The 26,143-nt window shown below is 36.1% G+C and overlaps 1 protein-coding gene and 1 pseudogene across 2 annotated transcripts in view; both read left to right on the forward strand.

Annotated features, from left to right (window-relative positions):
• The first annotated feature begins 19 nt into the window (after positions 1 to 19).
• Positions 20 to 26,143, forward strand: part of tmem104 (transmembrane protein 104) — a 56,152-nt gene continuing 30,028 nt past the window's right edge. The window contains exons 1-8 of one of the 2 annotated variants that reach the window (XM_051888758.1): positions 20 to 309; positions 606 to 678; positions 2,021 to 2,142; positions 8,357 to 8,438; positions 9,859 to 9,955; positions 10,062 to 10,142; positions 15,369 to 15,468; positions 16,099 to 16,195. In XM_051888758.1, coding sequence (XP_051744718.1) covers positions 634 to 678; positions 2,021 to 2,142; positions 8,357 to 8,438; positions 9,859 to 9,955; positions 10,062 to 10,142; positions 15,369 to 15,468; positions 16,099 to 16,195 — 624 coding nt within the window. In that variant the 5' untranslated portion in view covers positions 20 to 309; positions 606 to 633. Of the gene's footprint in view, positions 317 to 605; positions 679 to 2,020; positions 2,143 to 8,356; positions 8,439 to 9,858; positions 9,956 to 10,061; positions 10,143 to 15,368; positions 15,469 to 16,098; positions 16,196 to 26,143 lie in introns of both variants that reach the window. The other variant, XM_051888757.1, reaches the window with a different exon arrangement.
• Positions 4,484 to 4,600, forward strand: LOC127510282 (uncharacterized; annotated as a pseudogene).

Consider the following 26,143-nt stretch of genomic DNA (forward strand, 5'->3'; position numbering starts at 1 on the left):
ACAATCCAGCCAATCAGCGAATACTTCCGCTCTTCTACGCCACACCCTTTATCAGGAACGGTTTCCTGCTGACGTCCTGTTTACTCTTTAATTTTAATGGATGTGCTGTCTGAAACAGAAGAACTTCTGCAGCCTGTCTTGATTAACCGCTAATAAAATAATGGGGAGGTGTGCACGATGCGGTCTGTTTTGTTATTACGTTGCATTTGCTCACGAGCTGCGTTGCTGATAGTGAAGACGTTACAAGAAGACAGTCTCGTGCTTTCCTAACGATATCACTTCTCTTGACAACTAGTCGCGCCTCAAAAGGTGACAGGTGAGCCTTTTCTTTTTGTTATCAAAATAATGGTTTTATAAAGTTGTCTATCTGAATATGATATATTTGCGATGGTAAAACAGTCACATAAAGCTGTTGGACATTGACAAAAATCTAGTATATACTTATTAAATCTGTCATATTCTGTGACAGCTGAATGAATATAAATAAAACAAACAACGGTCGATGCTAGTCATGTTACACTAGCCTTCTTCTGTCCCTTTGGCAAATTTGCAGTGTATTAAATATTAAAACAGTCTTTTCTTTCCTCGGGGTGGTAAAATTTCAGGTTTGAGAGTTGTGTTTTTCTCGTCGAGATGGCTGGGGGCATTACAGAAACAGGGGAGCCTTACTCACCATTTGTAAGTATTACTTCTGACTAAGTAAGTAGTTGTAGATGGAGTAGGTATTGATTAACTTGTTTGAACTACTTTGCCTAATCACACTGGTCAGTTTAACCGTTCTGCACACTCAGCTGTTTGTGTTAGAAAAAGTCTTGTGACAATACCATAGTACAGAAAACTATCATGTCAAGTTGTGGCATGTCATGATGTGTTTTCTGTTGCTCTTTAATGAAAGGCTGCCTACCTGCATTCATGAAATAGTTCAAGATTTGATGACCTGTAATTTCGGCCTAAATGTACTTCTCTTTTCACCGTTTTTCAGACTCTGATAACCAAATATTGCAAGATAACCGTTGTCATAAGTTCCTTATGTGCCTTTATGTCATTTGGAGTCATGTGATTCGAACCACACACTTTGTGTTACTCATTTAAAGAGGAAATGAAAGCACATGGAACCAGGAGAAGCGTGTTTTAATGACTTAAATCAAAAGAAAGCCGTGCATAATCCAGACTCATGTGTTTTTGGAATGTAGTTTAATTGAACTCTTTTTCCTGTCTGACAATATGTGAAAATGGCTAGATGGAATTAAAATGTAAATGAAATTAATTGTGTTAAATGTGTCAAATTGAACAGCAATAAAGATATTTTGACAAAGTCTTTTAACACATTAATTTTTGCCCTAAACTAAAACTAACAGACAAAGAGTGAAAACTAATTCAAGCTAAACTGAATTAAACTAAAATATAACTAAACTGTCGTTATAACTAGACAGTTCAAGATGTGAATAAGAGAATTTGTTTTTTAATGCAAAAATACTCCTATTGCTTCCATATACCAAAATATACTTTGGTTTTCATTTGCAAGCTCTTTGAAAAGAAACCACTTAAAATAATCCAAACTAAGTCAATACGTTTGAAGTAAGTTGAGTGAATGTACTGTATGTCCTTTACCTACTTTGTTTTGCTCACATTTATTAATGAGCAGCATTTTTGTAGGTAATCATAAGAGAAATGCTCATCATTTTTTTTTTAATGGAATTAACAGTAGATACTGTATGTCGAGGTCATGACTAATTTTCAGTGGACTTTATTGATTTATATGTGGTTTGTGCCCTCAAGTAGCAGGAAATGCAGTATCTCTCAAATGAATCATCACATACATTAGCTTATTGAAATGCATGATAGTGAAAAATTCCAGACACATCATCTTTGCAGGACAGATGGTACATAATGGGACCTTTTGTGTGATAAAACTTCAGTGCATTGTAAAACCTAAGTGCTTGTTATACATTTTCTTTTTATCTGTGATCTCTGAAAACTTTGAATCCGCTATAGATGTGTCTGTTTTGTGTTTATGTAGGTTGGCCTGGTGTACATGTTCAATCTTATTGTTGGCACTGGTGCCCTGACCATGCCCAAGGCCTTTGCAGCAGCTGGCTGGGTAGTCAGCGTCTCCCTCATCACATTTTTGGCTTTTATGAGGTATGCTCTCCCTCCAGAATTTTAAAAATCCATCACACTCTCTTTCTTTCTCTCTTTTTCTCTGCTAAGGCTGCATACACCAGCTTCCAACACTTGGGTTGTGTGTTGTCTGTTAACCCCTGTGGTGTTTGAGTTGATATGAACCATCCTTGAGACTTTTTACATTGAAAGAAGTGTATTACTAGCCCCTTTCACACAGCAATCCCGGTAAATTACCGTACAATTACCAGAATGACTTTTCCAGTAGATACACAAATGTGCTCGTTCCGTCTTTTTACCAGTAAGAAACCATTCACATTTCATTACCAAAATACCAGTAAACTCTGTGTGTGTCAGTCATCAGAAATAGATGTTTTGTTCATCTATCTGGATACTGAGAAGTGCTTGTTTCATTTTTAGTTCCTTTTTTTTTTTTTTTTTTTTTTTTTTTTTACTTTTTACTTTTGAGTGACAGGTGTATGGGAATGATCACACAGATCGCGGTTTTGCTCTTAAAAACACAAGACGCATAATAATTACAATAGTATAGCAGTTACCATAGTACACAATAACTGCAGAGCCTCGGCGCTGATGAATGGAAATGAAGGCATAGAAAAACAAAAGTAAGAGCAGTGGAGCTTACTGTAGACAGCTCCAAAAGAGCTTTATGATTGGCCCAAAGCAGACATCTTACGTCAGCATGTTCTGACCTTGTACATGCGCATACTAGATATCTTCATTCTTTGTTCACACTCAGCATCATACCAGTAATTTACTGGTAATTTAACAACTTCTCATACTGGGAAATTGGCAGAACTGATTTACTGGTATTTTTGAAAATGTCCTGTTCACACATGATCTCTTAATGGTAATTTATTGGTAATTTACCAGTGAATGACATGATAAAACAGGGTCTACATTGTCAAAGCACTGGTAAATAGTAAACACACACACTGTAATGGGATCAATGATTCATTATATTTATTACAACGCACAGTATTGGAGTATAAGTATTGTATCCTATGCACATATTTTGGGAATAATTGATAAAAATCAGAAAAAGTGGGCTCAAAAATGTCTGAATTGGTTTGCATTATATAACAAAATGTAGCACCGTATCCACCTTATTCCTACGCCACATGACGCTTTGCGCGAATTATGGGTGTAACTTCTGTTAAGTGTAAGGCTCGCTCTATGAATGCAATAATACGTTTTTTTTTTTTAAACTGGGTATAATGAGATGACAATATTCTGCTCACCCTTCAACCAACGAACATTAAAAGGACATTTAAAAGTGTAAAAGCATCAACAAGGTACTTTCAACAGGCCATGAAAAAGCGCGATTCTTTCCACAGCAATAACGGACGGGTTAAATATAACTATAGTGATATATATCTGTATTATAATATGCGTTGCCTTAATAAAAAATGTTCATGAACTTCAGCATTGCGTGATACTATTTCAAAGTGATATCCATCATTTTTACAGATAATAAATTGTATTTACCTGTGAAAACAAACTTGGAAAGTGACGTGAGGATTTGAGGAGAAAAACAAGAGATTCTTCGTGCATTCCAGTGAATTATTAATGGGATATATCGTAAATTATATCGGGAGAACAGACCACAAATGTGCAGTATATGTTGTCCTTTTTCATACTATTACAGCGGTATGCAAAGGGACAAAAGAAAATAATCACGAGGATAGAAAGCAGCGACTGAAAAGAGCTCTTGCCATAGATATTCTTGTTATAACATGTTACGTTTAAATACCAAGCGTTACGTTATTCTCATGATGTCTGAAATAAAACATGTAAGAAACATTGACAGCTCATTCAGTCAAAGTGACGGATTTTATTTGGTTTTTAAGTTTTATTTGTAGGGCAACCTTATGATTTGAAACGATTCATTTCAGTCTTTTTAAATGGAAGTTCCCCAAACCAGAAGTGCAACCCATAATTTGAAACGCAGTAGGCTAGTCAGGAATAAGGTGGATACATTTCTATTTTTTATTTTTCCCTGATTCTCTGTTTTCCATTAAATTTTTTTTTTTTGTATTCCATTTTAACGCTTTAAATTTTTAATGATTATTTAATTATTTAAAAGAGAATCAAATGAAAATGTAACTATTCCTTTTATTAAGGCCCGTTTTAGTAAGGCCTGTTCACAAGGGCGATAACTATAAGGATAACGATAAAGATATAGTTGTAAAAAAAAAATTCTAAATGTAAAAGTCCACACCACAACTATAACGATAACGACAAGGAGAAATGTTATCGTTGGATTTACTTTCACAATGATTTTTTTCCAGCTGATGAACGATAAAAACATTGACACAATCAGATTCCTTTCTGCTTTAAGTGAACCAGCAGCCATATCACCCTGTAGCCCAAGACTGGTTGCCCACTGAAGCTAAGCAGGGCTGAGCCTGGTTAGTACCTGGATGGGAGACCTCCTGGGAAAACTAGGTTGCTGCTGGAAGAGGTGTTAGTGAGGCCAGCAGGGGGTGCTCACCCTGTGGTCTGTGTGGGTCCTAACGCCCTCAGTATAGTGATGGGGACACTATACTGTCAAAAAGCACCATCCTTCGGATGAGACGTTAAACCGAGGTCCTGACTCTCTGTGGTCATTAAAAATCCCAGGATGTCCTTCGAAAAGAGTAGGGGTATAACCCTGACATCCTGGCCAAATTTGCCCATTGGCCTCTGTCCATCATGGCCTCCTAATCACCCCCATATACTGATTGCCTTATCACTCTGTCTCCTCTCCACCAATAAGCTGGAGTGTGGTGGGTGTTCTGACGCAATATGGCTGCCGTTGCATCATCTAGGTGGATGCTGCACATTGGTGGTGGTTGAGGAGATTCCCCCTTCCATATGTAAAGCACTTTGAGTACCCAGAAAAGCGCTATATAAATGTAACACATTATTATTATTATTATTATTATTATTATTATTATTATTATTTAAAGAGCTCGAGCATTTAAAGCGGCAGACGACAAAATTGCGGCACATGGTTATAATAAACAGGACCATATCATGTGTTGGTATGGATGTTATCGTTTTAGTTATCTTTATAGTTATAGTTCTTGTTGTGAACAGCCTTTACTGTTCAAATGAAAACAATGAATAAAAATTGTGGAATGTTCCTTAAATAATGTTTTGTTTTTATTCTCTAGATAATGTGTCTGAAGTAATGTAATAATTGTCAAGGCTGCTGGAATATGATTGACTAACATGTTAAAAACCAATATTATACTGTATTTTGAACCACAAAACAACATACAATAAAAATATACATTTAAAAAAATAATAATAATAATAATAATGTTTTAATAAACTGTATTGTGTTACGTCCCAGTCTAGGGGCAATGTGGAGTAACATAAATGAAGAACATCACATAAGGAAAGCGTGGATTTTCATTTATTGTCACTATGCGAGCTTCGGAAATGGGAATCCATGCTTTCCTTATGTGACCTTCTTCATTTGTTACTCCATGTTGCCCCTAGACTGGGACATAAACTGGGGGCTCGTCCGGGATATGTTGTTGATTAAAGAATATCCTTCTTTGTTTGCAGATACTCCCTCTCAGACTATTGTTACTATTGTTATTATTACTTTGAGAAGTAAAAGAATTTTTTATTTTCTTCTTGGTGTTTGCGTTCTACTGGTTGTTGTTTTCTTATTAATGCTAAGCTTGATTATTTTGAGGTTTGACATATCAGGTTTAGGAGGTTGTACGTATTAGATTTCCATTGATATTCTTTGTGGTGGTTTGCCAAATGGAGTTAGAATAAGTCTCTAATTTGCGTGTAGTTAGGGCATGAATTTGAGAAGTGTAATTCTGTCTCTATCTCATCTTGTGTTCAATAAGAGCATGGCATGTCTTCTTTTGGTCTTCTTTGCATGCTATCTCTCTCTGTCACTCGCTCATCCTTAGCTGACCTCTCAACCCTGTTACTGCTGCCGCTGGTGCTGTGGCCGTCAAAACACATTTATCACCTCTGCCAACCTGCCAGCTGTCTGAGTCACTGACAGAGCCCAGGGGAGAGTTATGAGTGTTTAGATGAAACAGGATAGAGCTGTATATCAGTGAAACAGCAGAGGAAAACGAGCAGGCATCAGCGATCTTTAAATACAGGTTATGAGAAGAGATGTCTGAATGAGACTGACGTTATGTAGATGACGTACAGTTTCTCATATTTTACAGTAGGACTAAGTGATATAGTTCAAAAGGATCATGACATGAGAAATCAAATTTGCCTTGATCTTTTGACATATAAGAAGTCTTTGTACCATTAAAACATCTTGCAAGTTGCATATCTTAAACGTCCTCCTCATTATAAACAAAGCATTTATTCAGTCAACCCCCGAAAACAACTCATTTTGATATTGAGGGATCTGTGATGTCACACAGGCAAATATATTTGCATATGACTGCCTCCAGAGCAAGACATCGACGAATAGTTGTGCATCATCGCACCATATGCCCCGCTTACCGGCGTTCAGTCGCTTAACGGCTGACATTTGCCCACACTAGATGTGAGCGTTGTGTCAAAAGCAAATAGAAGCCATTATAATCAGTGAGGCTGGATACAGTATACAGATGCGTGTTCAGTTTCTGACATACTTCACGCACTTGAGTCAGCTGACAACAGGACAAATGGACGAGTGAAAGAACTTTCGCTTTGATGCGTCCAGTTTAAACAGCTCGTTTTCAGTCTCTGTACAGACTTGCACTAGTGCTGTCAAACGATTAATCGCGATTAATCACATCCAATATAAATTTTGTCTTTACATAATATGCAGTGTGTACTGTGCATATTTACTATGTATATTTAAATACACACATATGCATGTATGTTTAATAAAAATATATTTATATGTAAAATATTTATATTTATATAATAAATTATATAAATATAAAAAAAAATCTTAAATAAATACATGTGTGTATTTATATATACATAATATATACACAGTACACACACATATATTATGGAAACAAACTTTTTGTTTTGCATGCGATTAATCGTGATTAATCATTTGACAAGTCGTTGAATCAGACTTTTCTTTCTGCTTAAATTAGTTTTTTTCAGTTAATATTATTTTTTCCACTCACGTAACCTTATTTACATCAGCACAACATAAAAGTCCTCTCAGGTGGGGAAACGTGTGACATTTTAATGAAAAAAGTATTAAATTATTTTTGTTTGTTCTTTAAAGTTGTAGTCCGTAACTTTTTTTTTTGTTAAAAATTATCCAAAATCAACTTTTGAGCAAGTGCATAACCAGCCAGTGTTCAAAACTATCTCCTTACCTTAGCCCAATTCACAACGGTAACCTTGTAATAATGTTTTCTATTTAGAGCGGCACAGGTGGCTTTCTGCGGGAAATTCAAGCATGTAGCAGTCTGTCTTTGCGTCATTACGTCACGTCTGTAAACAGAAAGGAGGAGTCCTAGCTAGTAGGCTATATGGCATGTGCGGATGCTGCGGGTAGCGGATCATTTAAAGCCTTTTCTCACAGCAGCTGGAATAATTAAACTGGAGATTTACCTGTAGTCAAAAGCAAAAGACTTTAGACTGTGGACTGGCTACAGAAATTTAAATCTACAGGTAAAGCAGATACACACTAAATACACATAGTCACGCAATGCTGATGTTGTTAACATTAACAATTTGAAAACAAAGTATAACAGTAATAATAATTTGCATGGTTTGACGTGATCCGAGCTAAGCGATCATTAGATTTAATTACCATTGGTAGCACGGTTTATTGTAATGCTGTTTTTCTCAGTTGGTCAGAACAAAAGTGGCACACATGTTACTTATATGTTCAGATGACATTTTCTGGTGAAAATTCTTATTTTGGTCAAACTTCCAAGACTACAATCTGTGATTCCGAAGTACAGTATCCACACCGGTGTGGTGACTGACAGCGAACATTAGATTCATCCACTTTGAGGAGCCGTGCCAACCCACGTAAAGATGATAATTCCACAAATAACTGCAATTGCAGGTTTCAAACAGAGATGGTGACAAAGAGGCAAAACTTACAGACTACAGCTTTAAAATAATGTGCAAAATCATGGTCAGTTTATTATTTTATATTGTTTTTAAGGATTTTCTTTCTGATACCAGCTCTGTATATTGCTTTGTCTGCACCTTGTTTTTCCTTCTTTTTTTTAAACATGCTACACATGAAATAGTTTTTAACTTTCCTGTCTTTCCTCAGTTTCATGACCACCACATTTGTGATTGAAGCCATGGCTGCTGCCAATGCCCAGCTGCGCTGGAAGAGGAGAGAACAGGAAGAGGTTAGTGACGTCACCAGTTTACCCTGGTTACCCTGAACACTATGTTCTTACTCCGTTTTAGGGTATTCCCTATGAAAATTACACTGTTCATGGAAATGTTACACGTCCCACTGCAGGTAATCAAGCCAGAAAGTTGATGAAACTTTAAATGATACTGACCTATCAGTGAATGAAACGGGGCCATTTAGGGCAGATGTACTAAAACAGCTCAGAACGAGGCCAATGCTTCTAGTCAGTTTCACCCCATCAAACAGAAATCCTATATAATGGCCTACACAACTATAACATCAGAATGTTTATATTCATATTTTAATAGATGATCTCTTTTCAGCAACAGCATATACTGTGCATATAATGTGTTTATGCTGAATAAGCATGTCAAAACTGATTTTGCAGTGTAGCATGACAATTGCTACCTCGTTTTTGTCACATTATATTGTGCATTATATAACCGAGGCAATAATCAAACATGTTCTTCTACAGTGTCCTCTCTGTCATATGTAACATTGTCTTAAAGGGACAGTTCACCAAAAATGAAATGTTATAATTTACTCACCCTCATGTTGATCCAAACCTGTATGACCAAAAAAAAAAAAAAAAAAAATTAGGTTGAATGTTCACCATACAATGAAAGTCAAAGTGGACTGGTGCTGTAGAGCTCCAAAAATGACAAAAAAAAAGCACCTTAAAAGTGAAACAAGCTATATTTCAAGCCTTACACTACCATTTAAACATTTAGGGTTGGACTTTTTACTGTTTTTGAAAGAAGTCTCTTATGCTCGCGAAGGCTGCATTTATTTGATCAAAATACAGTAATAATGTGAAATAATATTACAATTTAAATGACCTGTTAACATATATTCTGTTTGAATATATGTTAAAATGTAATTGTTTTTTTTGTTTTTTTGTTTTTTCTTGTGATGCAAGTCTGAGTTTTCAGCATCATTACTCCAGTCTTCAGTGTCACATGATCCTTCAGAAATCATTCTAATTTGCTGATTTGATGATCAAGAAACATTTCTTATTATTATCAGTGTTGAAAACTGTAGTGCCGCTTAATATTTCATGGAAACCTTGATACTTTTTTTAGGATTCTTTGATGACAAGAAAGGTCAAAAGAACAACAGTTTTTTTTTTTTTTTTTTTTTTTTTTTTTTTTCAAGAAATCTTTTGTAACATTATAAATGTCTTTACTCTCACTTTTGATCAATTAATGCAACCTTACTGAATAAAAGTATTAAAAAAAAAAAAAAAAAAAGGTTGTGTCCCCAAACTTTTGAACAGTCGTGTATGTGTGAAAATACTTGCTTACACAAGCTCACACATATGTGAAAAATGTAGGGTTTTTTGTTTGTGAGCATGATTGTTTAGGGCCTAGCATTAGTAAATGAACTAATTTTGTTGTTACAACCATTTTAAGATTAATGACAGCGACTCCAGCTCGGACTATTCAGATGATGAGGTCATGATCCGGGGACGTTCAGAACCCGTTGAGACACGGCCCATTCTCTCTGTCCGTAAGTGCTGTTTGCATTGTATTGTCTTTGTCAATATAATGGTTTGCAATGTTACCCAAGATCAAAATCTCAAGGTCATTATTGGTTTTGTCATCTGATGTAACAGAGCGTGCCGCGAATATAGACCACTTTGACATTGTCGAGAGAGTCGAGATGGGACAAATGGCCTCCATGTTTTTTAATAAAGGTAAGACTTCTTGCGTCATTATGCACTACAATGTAATCTCAGTTAAGACATTTAGCTTTATAAGGCTATTAAACAGGCGTTAAAAGATGGCTTCCGAAGGTCAAGTTTTGCTTCAGTGTTCAGTAACAGTGAACAAGGTTATTTGCTGCTAATGGGGTGTAATTAGAACTAGTTAAATTGCTTTTGGTTGTAATTACCTCACTGTAGATCTGTTATCTACACTAATATAAGGAAACGAGAGGCTTGCTTAAAGATGGAGAACCCAGGTAATGAGAATCTTATGATGAATATGAAGAAGACGCGTTCACCTTGAACTACAAACCGAGGTGTCATTTATAATGATTCCTATTTTCAGGATTCTTGCCCTCCTAAGCATCATTTCACAAGCAGCGCTACACAAAGGCTGACTCAACAATGCCCTGAGCAGCCTTGTAATATCTCAACAGCATTGCTTTTGGCATCTTCTCCAACTATCAAGCAAAGGACGGACATCAGAATTGGCCTGCTTCTCTGTTCCATACAGGGTTGGAAATTAACAGGGGCTTGGGGCAAAAAATGCCACAGAAATGAACAAAAATGCCCCTGCACAAATAACGAATTCTATTATGACGATCATGGTTTGAGTGAAACGTGAAAATGAAAAAGTGTTGATTGCGACATTACAGTTAGATCTGCTCATGTTGCATCGAAGATTTCGTTTACACATTTTTTGCAGCGTTGAGTGTTATAACCAATCACATACGTTTCTGTTGAGACTATGAATGCAGTAGCCAATCAGAGGCGTTTAGGTTAGTCATCGGAGATGAAGAAATCTGCTGGAGTTTTGTTCAGTGCACACGCTTACTGACTGAAATCTGCACTCGTGCATAAACATAGACATCAAAGTGCAGATATAACATAAACAAGAGATTAATTTTGCAGTGTAGAAAATGTTATCATCTACTCGCAGCTTCTGTGATTATAACAGGAGCTTTGCGAGAGGGCATAACTCGGTGACCTTGCGCTAGGCTAAAGTGATGGGGAACTTTCTTTGCTCGCTTTCTGTATTTAATTTATTCCCAGTTTGAAGAACCGTTTCATTCTTCATGCTGCTAAGATAATGAGAAGTCTTGATTTTCTAATATATAAAATGGCAATAATTCAAACTAATTCAGAAACAATTTTTAAATTGTTTTGTCAGTGTAGCCTAGAAGAATTTATGGTAAGACGTTTTCCCACACATAAAGCCTTTTTTTCTTTTTTTTTTTTTCTTATGCATTCTATTAAACAACATTAATAATCATTATCATACAACAATAATGGTTATAATTTCAGTTCTGCCCTGTAATGAATGTCTATTTTTTTAATTTTATCAATTATATACTTTATGTAGGCTATTTACACTATTAATTACTTAAAATTACATTTATGCATTTATTATGCATTTAAAATTCAGTCTAAATGCATGTATGCCACCTTTTGAGCAACAATAAACAGTCAATGTAAATAAACATGCCATGTCAGATGCTTTACTAGGCTACAATATCACTCTTTTTGTATATGCATTTAAATGTAATAAAGATGCACTGAAAATTCAAATTTGGGTTGATATAGTTATGGCTGATAACCAATGAATGGCATATTAAAATTCTAGACTTTTGTCTAAATAATAATAAAAAAATCTAAAAGTAAAATTTAGGGGAAATGAGCATACACAAATTAAACGGCTCCGTTTCTTCCATCAAATCCAGTTTTATAGTATTTCACATAAAAGATAACACAGATACAGTAATCATAAAAATTGCCCTTAGAACATGAAAATGCCCCTTAATGGAAAAGTTCATTTCTGACCCTGATTCCACAGAATGTGTTGTCAAACATTATCCACTAGGTGGCGCACTTGTTACACCCTCCAACAAACCAGAACTGCCTATTATACGCTTCACACACTCACGTTTGGTGAACACAAGCACGCACTTGTAGCTTCAGAGCTTTCTGTTTTCTCGGCACAGACGTCACACGCTTGCCCTGTCGACTTTTGTTATTCTATTAAGTGTGATGTGTTAAAATAGCTCTCTGTGTGTGTGTGTGCGTGCTCTGACCTTTCCCAGCACAGAATGGAGTAAAGTGGCCAATTTGGAGGTGCACTTGGAAGAAACTAATAACTATCTGAGCAGACTCTAATCGTAAATGTATTAAATGGAAGCATAACTCACTGTGAAGGAGATTTTAGTTTACTTAGTGTGACTTTAGTATTGACTGTAGTTTTAAATATAATTCTTGTTTGCCCTCATGTCTTAGGACTTGCTGTCTTTTTAATCCTAGTGCAATTGCTAAACCCCTTTGTTATGGGGGTGATCAGTCCATGCGCTGCTATTCAGTGGAAAGAAACCGCAGGCTTTTATATGCCAAAATGAACTGTAATTAAAGGCTTTAATGTTTGTGAATGGACTTTAGGATTGTTGAGGCAGGTGGGAGGTTGTTTTTACAGAGAATACACACAGCGACTCTTTGGGTTCAATTACTTTTAAAGCAGAATCTGAATCCGCTCTGTTCTGAAATGAACAACAGGAAGTCTGGCTTCTGTCATTTCATCATTGGACAGGTTTCTTCATGGCCGCTGGTTTATCTGGGCTGCTCACAGTGGCTGTAACCTTCCCACTGACAGGTTGATTAGAAGACAGCTTCTGATAATGCCACAGAGGAGATAGATTAGTTCATGATTGATTTTGTTTTTAGGGGTGCTTGCTAAGACTATTACTTTTGCTCATAATGTGAATTTCTTTTTTTTCCCTTCGAAATCCCTAACCCTAACTGTTACACTTTTGGTGTGTAGAATGTCTTGAACTGTTTATGCTACATGGTTGTTTTTGCATGTAAAAAGTGACTTACATTTTAAGATAGTGGACGATAAAACTGGATCAAAGTCCTATAGACTTGAGTTGAGGGAAGAAACTGAACCATATTTAATTTGTGCATACCCATAATTTTTACATTTAGATTGCCTCGCTTAAAGTTATTCACTTTAGGCATTTAAAACAGTTGATTTTTATTTTTTAGAGTTTAATTTTTTATTTTTTTTTAATTATTATTATGATCATTTAGACAAAATCAGCCATACCTATGTCAAGCCAAATTTGAATTATCAGTGCATCACTTTTACATTTAAATACATATACAAAAAGATTGATATTGTAGCCTAGTAAAGCAAGAAGGTTGGATTTAAAATCAGTAAAATGGTTTAAAAATTACATTTTTAACCCTCTGGTCCTCTTTAGTCAAAAGTGACAGAAAAAAATGTACATTTTAATATTTTTTTGCTTCATCAGAATGGGGAGACAATTGGTGACTTTTGTCGCATTAGCTATGTGAACACACATAAAAAATCATGGACATGATTCAGATATGTTAAAGGGTCGAAAACAAAATATACACACTTGGCTCCTTCGCAGTCAAAAATGACTGACATAAGAAATGAAAGGGAAATACGAAAAAATACGAAAGATCAGAGAATCTTTTGTTGGTACAAACTACAAATCAGCCACTGTGCAGAAAAAAAAGTGCACAGCAATGGAGGGACACTCTAAAATGAGTGCAAAATAGAAACCTTGACAAAAAATAGTCTTTGGGAATGTCTAAGTATAAATCCAAATCCGCAACTTAATAAAAACGATGCACACAACGATGCATTAAGAGCCGGGGGGTGAAAACTTTTTGAATTTGAAGATCAAGGTAAATTGTACTTAATTTGTCTTCCGGGAAACATGCAAGTATCTTCTGTTGCTTCCGAAGGGCAGTATTAAATGGAAAAAAGATATTTAAACAAAATAAGGAAAATGTGGACATCTTCATCCTGTTCAATAGTTTTCACCCCCCGGCTCTTAATGCATCGTGTTTCCTTCTGGAGCATCGGTGAATGTTTGAACCTTTTTTTTTTTAATAGTTGTGTTTGAGTCCCTCAACTGTCCTCAGTGTGAAAAGATGGATCTCAAAATCATACAGTCACTGCTGGAAAGGGTTCAAACATGCAAAAAATGCTTGAAAACTGGAGAATCTGCAGGACCTGGAGGATTTTTCTGAAGAACAGAGCTCAGTTTAACTGCTCAGAACAAACAAGGGACTCATGAACAACCATCACAAAACAAAAAAACAAAAAACAGTTCTTCCAGGTAACCACACACAGTATCAAGAACCAATGGTTCACAAACTTTTGAATTGGGTTATTTTAATAAATTCAGCTATTTTTACATATAGTCTTGTGGATTATATGTAAACAACTAATATATCTAATATCTAACTCAGACAGTACTAAATAAAAAATAACATGCATATTTTGTTAAAATCATTCACATTTTCACAGATTCTGCAAGTGGTTCCCATACTTTTTCATGCAACTGTACCTTCAAAAAATTGGATTTTAAATGCATTGTCTCTATTTTAACATGGAATACTGCTCTTAATTGAAGAATCATTTAAACGTGTATGTAAGAAAAAAATTGTGTATTAATTTCAACCCCTAAACGAAGAGGATGAGAGAGATAAGAAACTTCAATATTTCTATATTTAAAGTAATAATAGACTTTTTTTCCGTTATAAAAAAAAATTGTAAAATGAGCACTGCAACTGATTTTGCATTCATAATTTCCCATGTTTTCTGCCAGCTTTTCGCTACTCGTCTTCATAAAATGAACTGGAACTGACAGCAACATTTGCTGCTTTTTAATGTGGAGGGAAAGATGACTCAATTAAGCTCATAAGAATTATATCATACATTTTTCTTTAAATAGTTTAAATAGTCTGTTAGCTGTTAGTTGACTTCAGAGTAATTAATGAGCCGACTGGTTGGCTGGACCAATTGAGATCCTCGTTGGAGCTTCGGTGAATGATGAATGTGTGTTGTGTTGAAGCCAGTCTGTGTTTCCTCCTGAATGCTCTCCATCTCATCTCCAACTGGCAGGGACTGAGTGATGGATGGATGGAAGAACAGGTGAAGAGGAGTGTGGGGTTAATGAAGAGAAGAGCAGGGGGGAATTTCATAATGAAGTGCTTGCTTTTTTAATTAGGATGATTTATACGGCTCTTATGCTTATGTTTAGCGGCTATAGAGTGTTGGGGAGGAACATCAGGAACAACATCTAGGGAAAGATGCTGCATATCTTCATGTTCTCTCCTCATGTTTGTATTTGAAGTGATGTTTTATGTAAAGCCATGAATCTTCAGAATGACACCTGATGTTTCTTTTTGCAGTTGGTGTCAACATGTTCTACATCTGCATAATCGTGTACCTGTACGGAGACCTGGCCATTTATGCCGCCGCTGTACCCGTATCACTGATGGAGGTAACATGGTGAGTTCAAAATCTCTCATCTTGTTCTTGTTCTAGACATTAAAGGGATAGTTCACCCAAAAATGAAAATTCTGTCGTTTACTCACCCTTGAGTAGTTCCAAACCTGTATAAATTTCTTTGTTCTGCTGAACAAAAAGGAAGATATTTGGAAGAATGTTTGTAACCAAGTAGATCTGGGGCACTATTGACTTCCATAGTAGGAAAAAATAATACTATGTAAGTGAAGAGTGCCCCAAAGATTTGTTTATTAACATTCTTCAAAACATCTTCCTTTGTGTTCAGCAGAAAAACGAAATTCATACAGGTTTGGAACAAGTCGAGGGTGAGTAAATGATGACAATCTTCATTTTTGGGTGAGCTATCCCTTTAATGAAACGTCAGCTTTACTTTTTGAATGTTTTTGAATTTTTATTTTTGCTTGGTTTATAATTAATACGATTGAGGTGTTTGTTTCCTCAATTATGAGCTTTATATTCTCCTACATCATATTATATGAGCCATAAAAGCCTGTTGTATCAAATATGATACTTAAATACATTTGCAAACTTTTATATATATAGCGGTACTTTATAAACTACTGAAATCAATTCGCAGATGTCAGAAGTATCTAATTGTTTGCCTTCTCACAGTGGGAATCACTCGTGCAGTGCTGGGAGTGTGAAATACAACGACACCGACTCATGCTGGGGCCCTGTAAGACGCAAAGACGCCTACAGAATGTTTCTGGTGAGTGCAGTAGCACCCGCTACACAGTCAAACATACACACCTCGTTGGCAGCACTTATGTCTCGGCAGGGTGCTGGACTCACAGCGGCTGAAGGCTGAAGGTAAGAAAGACAAACGAGACACTTAATACTTCTGCGTAATCTCTGTGGACTCCTCGCCCCACTGTGTATCAGGAGGCTCTTGCGTGCCCTTGAAATTCACATAGAGCTACAGCACAAGATGCCGGTGTGATTTCCTCCTTGACTTTAGCTTCGCAACAGTGATTGATGTGCTGATTCATTTTGCTCTGCACCACTCTCCTTCATCCCTGGAAATGAGAGAAGTGGCTATCTCGTCTGCCAATAAAAAGCATTGTTTCAGCTTTTTTAAAATCTCATCGCTTGGATAAGCCTCTTACTGCATGTTAACCACAGGAAATGATGCTGATTTTAGAATATGTGCCAATATTTCCTTGCCCTACAGATAAGGATCTTTATTCCCCTTCATGCTCAGTTTGTCATCCCGTGTTGAGTTTTAAGATGAGGTCACGTGCTGTGTCTTTATGTATGTCGTGTATCGGCTGTAATTGAGTTTAGTTTATTAGATCATTTAGGAAGCTAGAAGAAACAACCTACATCTTCCATTCCCAAACTCAGAATTTTTTGACTAGAAGGTCATCATTAATTTTCCTTCTGGACATGTCATTAAATAAAACATCTTTTTTTTTTTTATGAAAGATTAATCCGACTGGCTTATGAACAGAGTGTCGCTGGGGCTGTTCTCTTCCACTCACCTTCACTTCCAACTGTCTCTGTTGTTGTGAGGAAGGAAAATTGCCCAATTTTGAGTCTGAGGAATGTCCAAAGGGGCTGATTGTCTGAGCCACCAACTTTATGAGTTTTATCAGACTGGGTGAATCTGTGCCATAGGACGTTGTCTTCCTTGGCCATTTAATCAAGCACTTGCAAGTTCTCATTAATGCAGTAATATATATTTATGCATTCGGCAACAAGGGAGTGTCTTTAAAAACCCTCTTTTGTGCAGAACTATTTCTGCCATGGATTCAAATGTCAAGTTGACAGTTTAACAGTTGAGACCAAGCCTCCTTTACTAATTCTAAAACGTCACTTTAGAGCTAGTAACGAAGGAACGTTGAGTCGCTTCGTTGAAGCTTATTGTATTATGTAGAGTATTATGGTATTATGAGAGAGAACGAGTATATTACCTGCATCCAAAATACAGAATTAATTTTTCAGCTCGATATCCGTAATATATCCATTATAAAAAATCAGTTTGTCCATTCAGAATGTCCGCTGAGGAAAGCGATATCTTTGTCCTTTAAAAGTTAAGGGGATTTCCCACAGCACTAAAACAACTTCCTTGTTCTGACGCACTCATAAAGAGAGTCTTTGCCGCCATCTAATGGCATAATAATATAACTAATTTTAACTGATACTTTTGACGAACCCTTTAGACGGAATATTATTTATATAAAATATTTATTGAACAACAATATTTAAATTAACAACAATAACCATTATAAAAGACAAACACAAGCAAACAATAAACAATCAAATAAATAAAAAACACAAGCAAATAATTATAACATTATAAATAATTATAATGTGAACAAAACATTAAAACATTACATACAAAAAAAATGTGTTTGGACAGTATAATTTTCATTGCTAAAAGATAATAATGAGTGGGAACTTTTCTGCATTACTGTAATGAGATTTTTTGGGGGAAATGTGCATATTTGTTGTGAGAATGAAAAATGAGTTTTTAAAAATACTAAAACATCTTAATGGTCTAAAATAGGATTTTTTTTTTTTTTTTGCACATTAACATTTCTTAACTTTTGTGAGTTTTATTTTTTTAATTTGGGATTAAAATATGACCCAGACATTTTTCTTGGGAGATTCACCCTTTGAGATTATGCCATCAAATTTACCACGTCAGCAAAATTAAACACGGATTGGTGCTCCTGTGTTTTAACATGATCACAAAAATGTCAGGTCACATTTGCATGCAAATGAGTGACATTTACATAAATCCACCATCTTGGCACTAACTTTGTTTTCAGTTTCAGTTTATACTTGGCCCTCTCCAAGAACACTTAACTGATGTTAGTTCATCGCTTTGATTGCATTTTAATTGCCTCGTTAATTAGCAGTTCCTAACTGGCACTCTGTAAATTTCTTTCAAATCAAAGCAAGCTAGTCAGAGTCTAACCAGAGTCCTTGTTCACTTATCTGGCCTTGCGTTCTAAATCAGTGCTGAACATGCCAAATCTGTCTCCCGTCCTATTAAGGTGACTGCTGCTGAGACGTAGCGCAAATCTAATACAGGCGCCATGATGTGAGAAAAATGAGGAGATCTAACAGTTTCACCTGTTATTATATCTTAAATCTTCTGAAATGCATTCATGGCAGTTTTTGGTTGTCTGCTAGGACGTCATGTTTCTTGGAAATATTCCAGATTATTGAATTGAATCTAAGTGCCCATATGTCCTTCTAACATGTCTTTATTATATATATTCCTAAATCATCATGCTAACTTTAATTTTGAAAGCTGCCTTTTGCAGACAGAGTGAATTATGACCCTCCAGCTACTGTAGCGGTAATGCATTTGTTTTTTCTTCCTTTTGGTGTGTCTTGACTTTGATTCAAAACAGTACGTGGTCTGCCTGAGAATATTTGAGAGCAGTGGTCAGTTGTATCCCCCCGTGGCCAGCGGGATTGATGTTTGACACATTAGTGCAGCCTCATGGCATAAGCTTTAGAAAAGGAAAAAGGGAAGATTAAGAGGCATATTATGCTTTCACATAACACCTTGCCTACTATAATCCCTGAGTGGGTGGCAGACCGTGACACTGTTCTTTCTCTACCTGTGACACACAAAGAAGGATGTTATGGATGTCTTTCTTCAGGGGATTGCGGCCAAAGAGTTTCCAGGAATGGAGTGTACTAGACTACAGATTCTCAAACTGCGTATCTCAGCAAAGGACTTTATAGCTGCTGTTTTGCTTTGTACTGCTTAACGGCCGTTCTGTACATTGTGTAAAACTTCCTGCCTCAGCAGAGTATAACAGTGACTTTACCCTGACATATAGTAGGGATGGATCTGGACGGATGACTAGTTGTCTTTGCTCATTATATTATTTTATTTTTAAGCAGTGGTGCTTGAAAAGCTAATGGATTTGGTAATGAACCCAAATATGAGTGTTGCCATGAAATAGTGCAGTCAATTCCAGGCATAAGTGAGTGTAGCTACACAAATTGTTTGGGTAAATACTGTTTTTGAGCAGTTGCATCTTTAAAGGTACACTATGTACATTATTTTGGTTGTGCTTCGGCTCTGCGTTGCAACAGCCATAATGAAATGACCCTTCACAGTAGATAATGCTTTAAAATGAACTCTGTTAGAATTTATCTGTTTGATATTTAGCGTGATTTTTATTTTAACCTTCCTTGCTCATTGTGACAACTAAACTATGCCACTCCCACTCCATACATAAAGTACTGTAGCTGGAGAAAGGTCATAAAACTAGATCTCTTTTATTGAATCCAAAAGGTTTTAATTATAATTTGCTCTATATATTAAGGTATATTTTAAAGATTTTGAAGTGTCAAAAGGTCATTCGGTTTAACCGTCCAAAGGCCAATACAGCCATTTCATTTGTGATTAAAATATCTTAAAATGTAATAAATATATATATTTTTTATTCTGACATGATTTTATAACATCATATATCAACATAGTGCAAAATGGTATTACAGTTATGTGTAGAAGTCGTTGCTTTGTGAGAAAAAATATCTGAAAAAATGAATTTCATTGATGTCATTCGGAGTAACCAATATAAAGGAACAATTTTGGATCAAGTCATGTGACAGGATGTGACATCATTCAGACACCTGCACAGGATCACATGGTCGAAAGTAAAGTAACTAACTCTCTCTTAACTATTTGAAAAATTCATGTTTTCACTTGCTCATATGCATGTCCCGAAACATCAGGTCATTCGGTACAACCGTTATAAAACATGGAAAATGTTTTTATATTTAGTACAAGTTTTTAAAATATTACGTTTGTCTTTTTGTTTGCTAGCTAGCAAGCTAACTAGCTAGCTAGATATCAGCCTGTTAGCATTGTTCGAAAATATTGTCATTCGGTATAACCAAAAGTGTCATTCGGTAAAACCGAAATTTTGGTTAAACTGAATGACTTTTTTTGGTGACAAATTTTGTCCATCTTTTAAAAAATGACAAAAGCAGTGTTAAATGATTATAAAAACCACATAATCTCATTGTTAACACTTAATAAAACTTCAAAATTAATTATCTCCATTATTTTTTTTCATTTTTTTTTTTTTTTTTACATTTTTAAGAACCTTATTCATCAGTGACCCATGTGCGAATTTTCCTGCGAAAACCATCCTTCCCAGTCTAAAATATGAACACATACAGGCTTACCATAGTGAATCAGGGTAAGACAAAAACACATTTTGGAATAAGGATTGTTGATGTATTGACTCATTATGTAAATTCTGTTAATTTGGAACAAGAAAAGTTACATAGTGTACCTTTAAATTCATCGCCTTTTTTGAAATTTAATTATTCATTTGAGGATTATATCAGTTTTAGCATAGTATATAGGCTAGTATTGTAGAGTTAAATACAGGTGAATTGGTAATAGGTGATGGTATCGTGACTGGGTACAAAAGGAACATCTCAGTCTTTGCAAGCAAATATGGGTCATGGCTCACTACTTTGTGCCAAATGTCATGAGAGAATTGTCAAACAATTCAAAAATCTAATTTCTCAATGGAAGATTGCAAAGTATTAAGTTCTTTCAGCATCAAGCATACATAATATTGTGGAGAGATTCATGGAATCCAGAGAAATCTCAGGCTCTGTAGGGAAACCGCTGTTGAATGTGCATGACCTTCGAGCCCTCAGACAGTATTACATGAGAAACCATCATGGTACTGTGTTAAATATAGCCATATGGATTTGGGAGTACTTTTGAAATATATTCACTGAATAATCCTACACTATAAGACCTGAGGCAGTTATGTAATTTTTACATTTATGATTTAATTTACACTGCATATTTCATGACTCATTGCACATTAGTTCTTATAATGAACAGTGTGTATGTAAAAGCATGTGCTTAATTCATTTCGTATTTCTTCAAACTTTTCTCCCCTTTAAGTGTTATGTAGATCACTGCTGTCACTATTTTATCTCATCGTTAAAAAAAAAAACTATTCCAGGACTTGCTGTTCTAGTGGCACAGCAAACAAAGAGCTATTTTTGAACTCTGGCTCAACAGCTGTCCCTGAGCAATGCTATATTTTTAAAGTCCAAGATGGATGACACACAAACCTCAGGGCTACGGGACAAGGACAAAAACAGCATCTCAAAGCAAAATAATACTCATTTCTCTATTCCTAATTAAGCAGCTTTGTCAATTGTGAAACACTTCAGTAAATCTATTTGGGTTGTCTGAAACGGGTATGGCTAAGGCAGAAGCTTTTTGTTGTCTCTCAAGTTAAACAGGCCTGTCTGCCCAGCAAGCTGTGGCTTTGATGAGCAGTAAAGGTCCACACTGTGTAAAACTGCCATTTTATCTGTTGTTTGTTGGAAGCTGTTAAGATGATCAGTAGACTAAGACTTCATCTGCTGTCGATTCTTTTTAGTGTTCAGTTTAAAGAGCTTTTTAAAGAACTGGAGTATCTCTTCACCTTATGACTGAAACATTGTCAAACAAGCTCTCAAAAGTTCAAAGGATAAACTTGAGTTCAAGTCCAAGACATTGTTGATTCATTTAGGGAATGTATTGAGAGTATTCCATGGATCTGCTTATACAGTATATGGAAGGGGTTATGTGGAGTGAGGCTGTAAATTGTATCAAGGACGGGAAGGTGTCCTCCCTTTTCTCATTGGGCTGGTAATTATTCTGAAGGGGAAGCTGGATTAATGGCTATACATGATCACCTTTATTCTGTGGGTCCTTAACCATCTTGATAGGAGGATCCTTTGTACCAAGCAGTGATAAGCTACATTTCTCAAGGAGTCTTGTGATGGGCATTTAAAGGGATAGTTCACTCAAAAAATGAAAATCATCCCATGATTTACGCACCCTCAAGCCATCCCAGGTGTATATAACTATCTTCTTTCAGACAAACACAATTGGGGATGTATTTAAAAATGTCCTTGCTCCTCCAAGCTTTATAATGGTAATGAATGAGGGTGTGTGTTTTGAAGCCCCTCAAAAATGCATCCATCCATCATAAAAAATAATCCATACGGGTCTAGGGGGTTATAAAAGGCCTTCTGAAACGTAGCGATGGGTTTTTGTAAGATAAATATCCATATTTAAAACTTTATAAAGTAAAATAACTAGCTTCCGGCAGGCAGCTGTACACAACGATCTTACGGCGGAAGAGTAACCTCTAACCCGACATACTGACAAACACAGAAGCGCAGAGGATGCAAAACAAAACACTGGTCACAAATTAAAAGTCTAAAATGAGAAATTTTAAAGAGAAATGTCAGAGGATTTCGAAATAAGAAAAGAGGAGCTTAAGTTTGTTGCACAGCCCTATTTGCTTGAACCGCGAGAGGCGTCTAAGCTTATGATACTCCTACATCCTGCGTCATAGATCGCGTCAGGGGGTTACTTTTTTTGGCGACTTGTGCAGTATGCATACAGTCATCTGGCGAAAGCTAGTTATTTTAGATTATAAAGATTTAAATATGGGTATTTTCTTACAAAAACCCATCTTTTCACTTCAGAAAGCCTTTATTAAACCCCTGGTGCCGTATGGATTATATTTATGATGGATGGATGCATTTATTTTGGGCTATAAAATGTCCCCATTCACTACCTTTATAATGCTTGGAAGAGTCAGGATATATTTCAATATGATTGAGTTCGTCTGAAAGAAGATAGTCATATACACCTAGGATGGCTTGAGGGTGAGTGAATCATGGGATCATTTTCATTTTTGGGTGAACTATCCCTTTAAAATGTTGGAACTGCTCACTGATCACTCCAAACCAGCAGGTTGTTGTGACGTAAGCAGAAAGTCACAGAACAATCAAGAGATCTTATTTTGTCACATTTTATTTTTCCTTTGAAGTCCACATAATGTTAGTAAAGTCAGTTTTACAAAAGATTTAAGAATTTTAAGTAATTTTTTGGGCCTTTTTTATCCCTTTATTGGATAGGACAATATAGAGATCAGATAGGAAAGCAAGGGGCAGAGAGAGAGAGAGGAAAGAGATTGGCAAACGTCCTCGAGTTGGGATCAAATAAATGCAGACTTCTTTCAAAAAAATCTTACCAACCCAAAACTTTTGAACAGTAGTGTACTTCTGGCTGTGACCTCACAACCTTGTTGGTCTCTCAATTTTGCAGCGTAGCATCAGTAAATGGTTTAGGTGAACTTTGGATGAGTATGTAAGAGTCTATGTAGTATATGCAGAGGCAGAATGAACTTCTTTTTTCTTTTCATTTCCGTCGGTGAGGAAATCTGCCCACTGAGTGGAGAGATTGTCTTCCTGGCTAACCTGTTTAAAAGAGCCCATTCTTTCAACAACCTTCAGTATCCATTGACCGCCCTTCTAGGACACGCATTTGCTTACTCTCTCGCTCGCTCTGTGAAATATGGGTCACAAACCAGCGTAGCAAGATCAAATTTGTGTTTTTCTCATTTTTGGGGGGAAAAAATGTGCTTGTGTATTAAGATACAGCACCATTTCTTTTGATGTATACAAGTTATTTTATACATATGTTTGAGGAACCATTATTTGGACCCAAGAGTTGCAAAGTTGGTTTAATGTTTAATGCAATAATGGAGTAATATTTACCTGCATTTTTTTGCGCTAAACATTTTAAAGGATTTAACATCTCTTGCAGGGACTTTCTTGAACACAATCTATAACATATTCTCAAAACTATCATCTTTAAAATCAATATTTTGATTGCTGACAGCTTCTTCACCAGATCCACCATCAAGTGACAGTGACACTAATATCTGATTGTATTCAGTAATTGCTCTGCAGTAAATTGCAGAGCCATTTCAAGTTTTGCTGATGATACTTCCTATTGTTTTGTTTTCTGCCTGCAGTAACTATGAGTGAAACGTCACTTCATCATTGTGTATGAGACATTGCCACCTTGTGGAATAAAGGTGAATTGCACATATTCAGTCATCAAAGTTTCAATTATTGTTGTGCAGAAAAAACATACTTGCACTGTAACACACCTAGGGTCATTAGCGACCCTATACAATTTTTACAAAAAAAAAAAAAAGAATGGGAAAACAGGCTTTCTTTTATTTATATATATATATATATATATTTTTTTTTTATTTTTTTTTTTTCTTGTTATGTTGTTTATAATGAATTGATTGAGGAATACTAATAAGTTTGATGTCTAACTTTAAAAATGAATGAGGAGGGTAGTGGATCACGTCCCGGGTCACTAAAGACCCGAGGTATGCGTTTAAGTGTAAAACGAGTCAGATTGTCTACTGTATCTACATGTTACAACTGTTTAAACTTTCTCCATCTTGGCGCTTTCATGCTTTCAAAGAAGCTCTGCTTAATGATAAGATTGTTAATTTTACTTTTGCCATAAATATTGAAACATTTGAAAGCTCAAGACAGCAGTGGATTTTTGTTTAGCAAGTGATTTAGTTGAAGCTCTGTTTTAGAAAGCTCTTATGCTGTGGATGGCTCTGCAGGAATAAGACAACGCAGATGGTTTAGTGGATATTAGCTCAGCAGGATAAGGAGTTTGAGCAGTGGCCCACCAGGGGAAGACTCCTCTCTCTAATCCACTGTGGGACTATCGTGCCAGTGCAAACACTGGCTGACCCACAGTCCCAGTAGTGATTCGTGCCAAGCAGGGAAGGAGTTGTCGAGGAGGACCATGAAAAGATGTAGCGGATAAACTTAAAGGGAAAGATGGGGAAGTAAATGCAGATAAAACAAACTCAGCCTTGGGTTAAGATCATGATATACCACGTCTGTTGCACACTTGACAGCTCTTTATATCTTCTGTAGGATATGCAAGGATGAACCTGTCACAATGCTGTAAACATAGCATAGTTGATGTCACAGTGACAGTTCTGGTCCCAACCACTTTTAAGTATCCCACAGCTGTCGGCACATGTTTTAATGTGTCTCGTTTTGTTATTAGCTGTGCTTGCTGCCAGAAAAATCCCGAAGATTTACACTAAAGAGACCGGAATATTATAGAGACTTGGACCAATAAATAACCTAGCAAACCACCTAGAAAATGTCCCTGATAACCACACGCAGCCCTCAAAAGTTCTGTTCTGTCTTATTCTGCTGTATCCCATTATTATAATTACTTTAAATTTCCCATAAGTCCATTTCTGCATGCTTAACTTCAGTCCACTGAACAGCTTGTGTGTTCACCGGGAGCTACCTGCTGGGTACAATATTGTTCTTGGTTTGGAAAAGCTGGTTATCTTGTCCAAGGACATCGCAGAATGATGTAATGGTCTTCCTCGGTGGGTGTCAGGACGAGGCTGTACGTGATTTCCATGAAATGAAATCCACAAGCACAACCGATGTCTCATTATCAAAACATCCTTCCGTATGTCACCCTGAACACAGAAGCTACTTGTTTGACCTTCATACCTCATGTTTGTGACTTCATGTTTCAGACTACTGTTTGTTTGGCCATTTTAGATTTACACAAATATTTGTAGTACAAGTTTTGAGATGATGGCAGTGGATATTTATCATTTACTGAACATAGAGCCTTATTTCACTGCTTGTCAGATGGAATACAAATTAAGATCATATTGTTTGTCGTACCTTCTATTGACAAAGCAGATTTCAGACTAATTTAGTGCAGAGTCACTTGACCTTTTGTGATGCACATTTAGGAATTTATTTGTTAAATATCCGTTTTTTTCATTGT

Source organism: Ctenopharyngodon idella, chromosome 3 (assembly GCF_019924925.1).
Source record: "Ctenopharyngodon idella isolate HZGC_01 chromosome 3, HZGC01, whole genome shotgun sequence".
Lineage (NCBI taxonomy): Eukaryota > Metazoa > Chordata > Actinopteri > Cypriniformes > Xenocyprididae > Ctenopharyngodon > Ctenopharyngodon idella.